Genomic DNA, 10,986 nt, shown 5'->3' with positions numbered 1-10,986 from the left:
GGGGCCGTGTCGGGGAGCCTGGTGGAAGGCGGTACGGGAATTCCGGCACTGAGCCTGCAACCGTTTTAGTCCACGGCTGTCAAAATCTAAAGGGAAGAAAAACGAAATGCTCGGAACCCTCACCCTCACAGAAGCTGAGCACCTCATCCCGTGTGTGGATTTTTTCCCCAGTACAAGCCCATTGTGGGGACAGGCGCTTTTGAAGGAAGAATTCAAATTCCCAGGCTGAAGTGGCTCCTCACAGCCTTGAACCTGACCCCCAGCTTCCCGCTAAAGCCAGGCGTGCCCAGCACGGCGAGGTCAGCAGCGGCCCCTCGGAGGGCGGCCGTGGGAGGCCAGTGGGAGGCCCTCGGGCAGCCGGTGAATGGGCCGACGACCTACCCGACTCCGTGAGAAGCGCTTAGTCCGTGCCCTTCAGATACTGGAGCGGCTCCTGCCCTTTGGCCAGTTCTCTGGAAGGTCGTTTCATTTTCTGTGTCTGCCACACGCGTACCACAAGCGCACCACAATCGTAAACCTTGTTCGACATTTCTAGAAAGAGTAGATGCTACTGAAGACCCAATAGATTGCTGAGGGTTTTCGGAGCAGGGACAATGTTGCATCAGAGTGCTGGGCTCCGGGGTGAACTCAGGATTTGGCTGACTGGCGGATGGGACAATGATTGGTGCCGAGACTGGGCCGGAGAAGGAGGCCTGTCCAGAGCAGGCACCCGAGGCCGCGTGCAGGGGCAGTCCTGGGCCACAACCCTTGGAAGCTGGGCCAGGAGCTTCGGAGCCATTCGAGTCTTTTTTTCGCCCCTCTCACTCTCATGCACCTAGTTACCCTCCCCACAGAGTCCTCTCACTGCGCGATTTTCGTCTACCGCTGCAGTGGTGTCTGACTACACCCAGTGCCTCTATCCTTCCCCCTTCAGTCTGTTCTCCCTTCTTGGCAAACCTGTCCTTGGAAAGCCCTCTGCTGACTCCAGTTACCCTGATCAAATGCATCCTCCTCGACGGGCTTGTGAGCGGTTTGCAGGGTGGCCCAAGAGGCATCACGCCTTGCTCTTCAGCCACTTTTGGGGGCCCCTACAGGGCCAAGCATCCCACACCGGCAGCGGGTGCTGGTCCTGCCACAGTCTGTGCAACATGTGAATGAAGGCTGTAGTCCTGTGGTCTGCGGGAGGCAAATTCCAACTCCAGCTGTCAAACATAAAGGGACTGGCAGGCTATCCAGGGTGGATGTCTCATGGCATCCAAGGCAGGGACCTAGCCAGGCCTCGGGAAAGAGCTACAAACCGAGGACCTCTGGGGTGTGGCTTCATCTCCCTCTCCCTACCACCCTACCCCCATCTCTCTGTGTTCCTCAGATGCCTCATTTTGCTGTCAGGCACGTGGCCAGCTCCAGGAGCTGGAATCAGGTTGGTACCTTCTTGGTCAGTGTCCATCCCTAGTGTCATCCACAGTGGCCAACGGAAGGGGTGGCTGGTGGTGCAGGACATTTGCCATCTTGGGAAAGATCACAGAGGAAGGGCCTCTTTAGCTGAGCAGACGAGGTTCTGCAGTGGTCTGGACAGATTTGCACACTCGTGGGCATCCCCCTGCCCTGTTGAGCAGACGGGGTTCTGCAGTGGTCTGGACATGTTTGCACCCTCGTGGGCATCCCCCTGCCCTGTTGAGCAGACGGGGTTCTGCAGTGGTCTGGACATGTTTGCACACTCGTGGGCATCCCCCTGCCCTGTTGAGCAGACGGGGTTCTGCAGTGGTCTGGACATGTTTGCACACTCGTGGGCATCCCCCTGCCCTGTTGAGCAGACGGGGTTCTGCAGTGGTCTGGACATGTTTGCACCCTCGTGGGCATCCCCCTGCCCTGTTGAGAAACCACATGAGGAAAGGGGACCCTTACACCTGTCACCTCCCCACTCTGACCGCCAGAGCCTGGGCTGCCAGCCAGCCGTGCCAGCATGTGACAGCACTTGACGGAAAGTCCCTGGAAAGGATGTGGATCATTGCAGAACTCCCTTGAGAAAGCGCCAGAGGAGGACCCCATTCAGCACCCCGCAGAACTCCTCAAACTCCTGCGTCCCCCTCAACGCTCCCCGAGTGTGGTGGCTGCTTCTATCTCCCCAGGCTTAGCTGGCCTGGGTCTTGAAGGCCTCTCCTCCCGCTGTCCCCACGCAGCACCCTCTCGGCCACTGCACAGCTGGATGCAGTGAAGGCCAGGCAGCTGTGGCTGCTTGGGGAACAGGAGCTGCTTGACCCTGTTCTGCTGACTTTGTTGGCCTCACTCCCGTGGAGAGCCAAGGTTACCACATCCCCGAAGCTACGGCTTTCTTTCTAGGCCTGGGGGAGTCACATCTTGCATTTGTACTCACTGAGCTCCAAGTCTATGGTTAGAGAATTTATCAACGTTTTAAAATGCTTTTATCAATTCCATTATTTGAGGGCCCTCTAGCAAGGAACGTGTTAGTACATGGAGTGCCTGGAATGTTCTAGAAAGCTCACATGAAGAGCTGGCCCTTGCTGTCCTTATTCATTGAGGACTCCAATGGCCACTCAGGATGACAGGAAATGCAGGCTCCAAGAGATTTGGTTTCTTTGTGAGGCCCTCGGGCAGTGGTCAGACACGAAGGAAATAGGAATGGCACCCGCAAACCGCACTTCTCCCTACAGGCCATAGCTGCTGTGCAGCCTTGGGAGGCGGGTGGAGGGAAAGAGGAGGGCATCTGAATGTGGATACTCCCTGCTGTGAGGGCTGTGGGGTGTCCTCAGACCGGAGCCCGCCCCCAGGCTCAGCTCAGCTCAGGGACCTCACACCCAGGCTCTTCTGGGAAGGAAGGTTTTGGATCTCCTGCCTCTTTGTATTCATTGACGCTGGGTTTCTCTCTCTTCCACGCATTCTAACATCTGCAGGATTTTTTTTTTTTTTTTTTTTTTTTTTTTTGAAACGGAGTCTCGCTCTGTCACCCAGGCTGGAGTGCAGTGGCCTGATCTCAGCTCACTGCAAGCTCCGCCTCCTGGGTTCACCCCGTTCTCCTGCCTCAGCCTTCTAAGTAGCTGGGACTACAGGCGCCCGCCACCACGCCTGGCTAATTTTTTGTATTTTTAGTAGAAACGGGGTTTCACCGGGTTAGCCAGGATGGTTGCAATCTCCTGACCTTGTGATCCACCCGCCTCGGCCTCCCAAAGTGCTGGGATTACAGGCGTGAGCCGCTGCGCCCGGCACATCTGCAGGATATATAGATGAAGGGCCACAAACCCATGTTTGGTCTCATTCAACAGATGTTGTGTCCGCCGGGCGGGGTGGGACTCTGTCTGTGCCCACACCACCTGCCCCTGGGGTTGTAGTTCTAGGAAAGCAAGTCTCACACTGAGTTTTGATGTGGATTAGATTCTGTCCCAGCTGCAGATACTTATAGGCAAGCAGGGACAAGAGCCCTCAGGCAAAGCTGGGTATCCTGCGATGGGTGCCTCTGGGAGTTTGCAGATAACAAGGCCTTCTCCTGGAGGCAAAGCGGAAGCGTTCTGTGGCAGACCAGCGAGCTTTCTAGCAGCTCAGAGGCAGGGACGTCTAGGCCCAAGGTGTGACCCCTGTGCCTGGCTGCTGGCTCTCCTCTTGCAAGGACACAGCTCTTACAGGACTTTCTAGCCCACCCAAGAGCATTTTTCCATCGTTGAAAAGTTATTGATAAGTGCCACCATGCGCATGAGCAGCCCTCCGGGGCTGGCTTGTGTGCTGGTGTTTGAGAATCTTGCCAGTTGAATGTGGGCATCTGCTTAGGGTTCCCCAAAAGCTAACCGTTCACACCAGAGGAAGGCTGTGGCTCATTCCTAGGGCCCTGCGTGAGACTGGGGCTCATGCACACACAGGTATCAATGGCATGGAATGTAACGAGCTGAGTGCCTACTGCCATTTCCTAGTCAGGGGGCTCCTAGAGAAAGAGGGGAGGCTGCTACTCTCCAGGGCCGCAGGGAGCCCAGAACGCCATCTCCTGGTGTCAGCAGCAGAAATCCATATGAGTCTGCAACAACTCAGCTTTTGCCTCCTCAGAGGAAGTAATTCATCTGGGGGCACAAGGCAGAGTGCAAGACTGAGGTAAGTTTCAGAGCAAGAGTGAACGTTTATTAAGAAGTTTTAGAGCAGGAATGAAAGGAAGTAAAGTACACTTGGAGGAGGGCCGGGGGGCATCTTGAGAGACCAAGTACACAGTTTTGACCTTTGACTTGGGGTTTACATGTTGGCTTGCTTCTGGGGGGCTGCATCCCTTCTTCCCTGATTCTTCCCTTGGGGTGGGCTGTCCGCATGCGCAGTGGCCTGCCAGCACTTGGGAGGGCCGCGGGCACAGTGTGCTTACTGGAGTTGTGTGGTGCCCTCTTGAGGCAGTCTTCTCTTACCAGTTCCTAGGGGAAGGTCACACACTGGTTAAACTTTGCCACTTTGCCTCATAGTGCGCGTGCTTGACCTCACTCACCTGAGGTCTCCTGAGATTTTTTTTTTTAAGTTCTAGGGTACATGTGCACAACATTCAGGTTTGTTACGTAGGTATGCATGTGTCATGTTGGTTTGCTGCACCCATTAACTCGTCATTTACATTAGGCATTTCTCCTAATGTTAACCCTCCCACCCCACGACAGGCCCTGGTGTGTGAGGTTGCCCGCCCTGTGTCCAAGTGTTCTCACTGTTCAATTCCCACCTATGCCAACACCTGAGACCTTATCGGGAAGCAGCTCATCACCAGCTTCAGGTGTTTTCTATCTATTGGGAGCCTGCCGTTTCCTGGCACCAGCTGCAACCAATAATTATTTTAGTCAGTTTAACAACTGCTTGACCATCACCTGATGATCGCCTGACATTTCTGTTGGGGTGCGGGCCCCTCTCCTGCCCTGCTCATCTGGGGCTCACTCTGCCCAACCTGTCCCCATGGGCCTGTCTTTACTTCATTTGTGGTAAGCCCCAAGCAGAATGGACTCTTGTTATGATCCCAGGAACTGCTCACAGCCACCTCTGTGAACGAACACCTAGCGGCTGCTCTAAATACATGCTGTGAAAGTTGTCAGAATCAAAATAGAGTCACTAATGTTAAGAAAGCCTGGACAAAGAGTGGTGGGGAAGGCCATGAAGAGAGGACACTTGGCTAATTTTTCAACTTTTTGTAGAGATGGGGTCTTGCTATGTTGCCCAGGCTGGTCTTGAACTCCTGGGCACAAGCAATCCTCCCGTCTCTCAAGTAGCTGTAATAGGTGTGAGCCACTGCCCAGCACAATTTATTGAAGAATCTGTCCTTTCTGCAGTGAGTTTGCTTGGCACCTTTGTTGGAAATCGGTTAACTGTAGAAAGTGGATTAATTTCTGGGCCCTCTGTTCTCTTCCATTGGTCCATGTGTCTGTTTCTATACCGGTTCCATGCTGTTTTGGTTACTGTAGCTTTGTAGTGTATTTTGAGGTCTGGGAGTGTGATGCCTCCAGCTTTGTTCTTTTTGTTCAGAATGGCTTTGGCTATTTGGGGTCTTTTGTGGTTCCATACAAATTTTAATATTATTTCTTTTTCTATGAAGAATGCCATTGGTATTTTGATAGGCATTGCATTAAATGTGTAGATTACCTTTGGTAGCACAATCATTTTAACAATATTAATTCTTCTGATCCTTAAGCATGAGATGTCTACTCATTTGTTCATATCCTCTTCAATTTCTTTCATCAGCGTTTTGTAGTTTTCCTTGTAGAGGTCTTTCACCTCTTTTGTTAAATTTATCCCTAGATATTTTATATTTTTTGTTGCTGTTGGAAATAGGATTGCCTTCTTGATTTCTTTTTCAGCTAGTTTTTTGTTTGTGTATAGAAATGCTACTAATTTTTGTATATTGCCAGGGGCAGCCTGTGGGACTTTTTCTTAGGCCCTTATTGGAGACACAGAGCCATTGGGCAGGCCAGGGCGTACCTGCAGGTGGGGGCGCTGTGGGGCTGATTTATCAGGACTTGAGCTCCTGCTATCAGTTGCTTGGAGGCAGGCGGGTCCTACCTCAGAAGGCCTGCAGCTGTTTGGCTGGCTCAAGGATGGGTTTGCTGCAGGCAGGAGGGGCAGACAGCTGGAAGAGCTGCTGTGGGGATGGGTTTCCCTGCTGTGCAGGACCAGAGCTAGAGCTGAGCCTGGGCCCAAGCTCCATGCAGCTGGGGTTGTGGTGTTCAGCCGCCCATGTGGGCTTGGTGGCGTGAAGGTGGAGCCCCAGCGTTGGAGAGGTGCAGATGGTACTGGCCCCAGGGCAGAGCCCCTCCAGATGCAATAGCAGCTTGGCTCATGGTGTGGGTGTGGGTTGGGAGGTGCACACCTTGTGCCTCTAATCGGGGCAACGCTGCTGTGTGACTTCCCTGCAGTGCTCCTGACTGGGCTCAGGGCTTGCAGGGACTGTGGGTTTTCATGCAGCAAGGACTGTCAGCATTTGCTGTCACAGTGGCAGCTGGCGGAGATCTGCTTACCTTTTCCTTGCCACAGGAAGTCCCTCTTTGCTTCTAGGTCAAACTGGTGGGTGAGGAAGAGTGGGCGGCAGAGGCCTCCTGGGCTTCCAAACACCACAGGTGTGTCTCAAGGCCTCTGCTGCAGTCCAGCACTCCGCCTTCGACATTCCAGTCAAATTGTCACTGTTAACTTGTTGCCTTGGTCCTTCCGTGTGGGGAGGAGGGGATGAGTGCCAGGCAGTTCTAGCCAGCCCTCTTGCCAACACCACTCTCCTTCTGGTGACTTTCAAAAATCAAAAGTTGAACATTTTTACTACATCCAATTAATCATGTTTCAATGATGAAAGTTTTGAATTTTACTGTATGTATTTTGAAGCTCTGTTAGTAGGAGCATACTCATTTGGGGTCATTATGTCCTCTTGATGACTTGACCCTGTTGTCTTTCTTTATCCCTGGTGATGTTCTTTGTTCTGATGTGTGCTTTGTGTCATGTCAACATAACTACTTCAGCTTTCTTTTGACAGCACTTCTCTGGCATGCCCTTTTCTCTCCTTTAACTTTTAACCTACCTGTGTCTTAAATATATATATACATATGTGTCTGTCTGTCTGTCTGTCTATCTATCTATCTATCTATCTATCTATTTTTTTTGAGATGGAGTTTCGCTCTTGTCGCCCAGGCTGGAGTGCAATGGCACTATCTAACTCTCACTGCAACCTCTGCTCCTAGGTTCAAGTGATTCTCCTGCCTCAGCCTCCCGAGTAGCAGGGATTATAGGCACCTGCCACCATGCCCGGCTAATTTTGTATTTTTAGTAAAGTCAGGTTTTCACCATGTTGGCCAGGGTGGTCTTAAACTTCTGACCTCAGGTAATCCACCTTCCTCGGCCTCCCGAAGTGCTGGGATTGTAGGTGTGAGCCACCACGCCCAGCCTGTTTTTTTGTTTTTTTTTTTTTTAAGTAAAATTTTGAGACAGGGTTTTGCTCTGTCACCCAGCCTGGAGTGCAGTGGCACCATCTTGACTTACTGCACCCTCACCCTCCAGGCTCAAGCAATCCTCCCACCTCAGCCTCCCAAGTAACTGGGACCACAGGGGTGTGCCACCACACCCAGGTAATATTTGTAATTTTTGTAGAGATGGAGTTCCACCATGTTTCCCAGGCTGGTCTTGAACTCCTGGACTCAAGCAATCTTCCCACCTCGGCCTCCCAAAGTGCTGAGATTACAGGTGTGAGCCACCATGCTCGGCCTTAACCTATCTGTGTATTTATATTTAAAATGGGTCTCTTGTAGGCAGCTTAGAGTTAGTTCTTTGTTTATTTCAGTCAACAATCTCTGCCATTTAATTACAGTGTTACATCATTTAAATTTAATGTAATTATCAATGTTTTCTTATTTGTCCTATCCATTCTTCGTTCTTTTCCCTCTTTTTTCTTCCTTCTTTTAGAATTATAAATTTATCTTTTTTGGATTCAAATGTGTCTTCTTACTGGCTTTTCAGCTAGATCTTTTTGCTTTACAGTGTTTTCTACAATTGTCAATTTGTAGCTTAAACTTCAGCTAGTATACTTCCCGATGATATTAAAACCCTTCATGTGGATTTTAATGACTTTAAACAGTAACGTTCCATTTCTGTCCTATTCCTTTCTTTATTGTCATACATTTCACTTTCACATGAAATAAGCTGATGTATACTCCTTTAGCCTCAATAACCTCCTTTAGCATTTCGTGTGATGCAGATCTACTGAAAATGGATTCTACCAATTGTCATTTGTATGGAAATATCCTTAATTTGCCCTCATTTTTTGGAAGATATTTTCACTGATTCTCTAGGTTGACGGACATTTTTTCTTCTGCCACGTGAAATCACACCATTCCGTCCGCTGTCTTCTGGCTTGCACCGCGTATGATGACAGATTGCCGGCTGTTCTGTGTTTCTTTGTGGTCAATGTGCATTTGTCTGGCTGCTTTTGCCTTGTTTGTCCTGCTTGGGGCTTACTAAGCTTATCAATCTGTGAGATTCTTCAAGTTTGAAAATGTTGAAGTCAAGGTTTCTTCACATATTTTTCTGCCTACCTCTTCCTTTTGGAACTCCAGTTATATGTATATGAGACACTTGATGCTGTTTCAGTGTCAGTGAGGTTCTGTTTATTTTTATGTTGAAACTTTTCTCCCATCTCCGTGCTTAGGTTTGAATATTTTCTAATACTTGTATTCAAGTTCTCACTTGTATTCAAGTTCACTGGCATTTTTCTGCAGTTTTCAAACTGCTGCTAAGCTCATTTTATGAATTTTTCATTTCAAATGTATTTTTCATCTCAGAGGTTCCATTTAGTTATATACATACATAATATATTTTGCCGAGATATATCCTTTGGTTAAAAAAAAGTCTGTAGGTATTAAAAGCAGGCTTACGTTGAATGACCTTGAACATCCATTTTCTGATATTTTTGACAGTGTGACTTTAAGGTAGCTGCTTAGAAGTGGAATTGAAGGATGCAGTTGTGAATGCACACGCATCTTTCCGGGCATCTCTGAGCTTCTTCCCACAGGGGCTGTGCTGTTTGTATCCCAGCAGCAAAGCATGAGACTGTGTTTCCTCCCCATCAGGGTATGGTGGTGACCTTGTGGAGTTTTGCCAACCTGATAGGAGAGATGTTGTAACTCCGTGTTTTCATTTCTAGTTCTCTGATCATGAAAACTAACAGGCTTGGCTGGATGTAGTGGCTCACGCCTGTAATCCCAGCACTTTGGGAGGCCAAGGTGAGCGTATCACCTGAGGTCATGAGTTCAAGACCAGCCTGGCCAACACAGTGAAACCCCATCTCTACTAAAAATACAAAAAATTAACTGGACATGGTGGCAGGCACCTGTAATCGCAGCTACCCAGGAGGGTGAGGCAGGAGAATTGCCTGAACCTGGAGGGCAGAGGTTGCAGTGAGCCGAGATTGCGCCACTGCACTCCAGCCTGGGCAAGAAAGTGAGACTTCATCTCAAAAAAAAAAAAAAAAAAAAAAAGAACAGAAAAAAGAAAGTAACAGGCTTATTTGCATCAGGAGTTGTGGTGCCCTTGGGGGATGTGTGAGCTCGAGGGATGACAGCCACCACCATCTGTTCATCTCAGCACTTGGGAGACAAGCCCTGTAGGATTCATTCAGTAAAAAAAAAAATCCTACAAAGCGAATTTGTAGGCTTGGGGAAGTGTGGACAATGCGGTTCCCGGCGTCACCTACATACAAGCAGAACTCTCAGAAATAGCTGCTGGGCGTTGGGATGAAGTGCGGCCCCTCGCATCTGCTCGTTGGTATCAGGCCGGCCTCCTGCTTCCCACCCTTGTTGCCAGAGTGGAGGAGGCAGAGGTCAGGGAGGCTGTCACTGCTTGTCCCTGACACTGGACTCAGTCTCCAGACGAGGCGGCCGCTCTCAGTGTCCTGTCTCATGACTCCAGAAAGGCTGCGCTCTGTAGAGTGTCAGGAAGTGCCCACGACCCGCAGAGCAGCAGCTGAGCAGGGCACAGTAAGCAGAGCAGGCCACACGGCGCCACCATCAGAGCATCAGGACGGAAGGGCTGGGGAGCGTGGGAGCCTGGTGGGTGGGCCAGGGTGACAAAGAGCCCGCCGTCGGTCTCTGCATCGGTCGGCCCACGTGGCCGCGGCGCAGCACCATGTCACAGCAAAGGGGTCCCGATCCAGACCCCAAGAGAGGGTTCTTGGATCTTGCACAAGAAAGAATTCAGGGTGAGTCCGCAGTCTCATGTGAAAGCAAGTTTATAAAGAGAGTAAAGTGGTGAAAGGACAGCTACTCCATAGACAGAGTAGGACATCCCCGAAACTAAGAGGAGAAAGGCGCCCACCCTGGGCACAATCCTGGTATATATGGGGAGATGTGCTCTGCTACGAGGGTTGGTGATAAAGAATTAATTACCATATTTTGCAAGAATCGATATTATTTATCTTTAAAGTAAAATTAGGAATGCCTTTGTTCTCTGGATATCGGGGTATCTGGACTCCCAAGTCTGGGTCTGTTTAGTAAACATTATTTATTTGTTCCCTTATCCATAAACATCTAGAGGCTGGGAATGCCCGACTCTCTGGGAACGAAGCCCAGCAAGCCCTAGCCTCATTTTCTAGCCCTCACTCGAGATGGAGTCGCTCTGGTTCCAGCGCCTCTGACGACCGCAGACTGGGGCTTAAACAGGACATTTATTGCTCAAAGTACAGTCCATGAGGCTGGCGGTCCCATATCAAGGTGTGGCGGGGCTGCTTCCTCCCAATGCCTCTCCTTGGCTTCCAGACACCGTCTTCTCCCTGAGTCCTCACCGGGTCGCCCCTCTCTGCGTGTCTTCCTCCTGATCTCCTGTTCTTACAAGGACACCAGTCACAACGGGTCCACCCTCATGATCTCGTTTAACTGAAATCCTTTCTGTAAAGACCCCATCTCCAAATACCGTCACATTCTCAGGTCCTGGGGGTCAGGACTTCGACATTTAAACTCGGAGGCAGGCACAGTCCCGCCCATCACAGCCCATTGTCCTCCACAGTCCCCCACAGTCCCC

The 10,986-nt window shown here is 50.4% G+C and overlaps 1 protein-coding gene across 1 annotated transcript; it reads left to right on the top strand.

Annotated features, from left to right (window-relative positions):
* Positions 1–628: 628 nt before the first annotated feature.
* On the top strand, positions 629–7,849 carry LOC126957420 (uncharacterized). Its single transcript, XM_050795272.1, has one exon. The coding sequence runs from the start codon at positions 1,134–1,136 to the stop codon at positions 1,956–1,958; it is 825 nt and encodes a 274-aa protein (XP_050651229.1). The 5' UTR covers positions 629–1,133; the 3' UTR covers positions 1,959–7,849.
* The last annotated feature ends 3,137 nt before the right edge of the window (positions 7,850–10,986 follow it).

Source organism: Macaca thibetana, chromosome 6 (genome assembly GCF_024542745.1).
Source record: "Macaca thibetana thibetana isolate TM-01 chromosome 6, ASM2454274v1, whole genome shotgun sequence".
NCBI lineage: Eukaryota > Metazoa > Chordata > Mammalia > Primates > Cercopithecidae > Macaca > Macaca thibetana.
The sequence above is the reverse complement of the archived record's forward strand: the minus strand, read 5'-3'. Positions and strand labels throughout refer to the sequence as shown.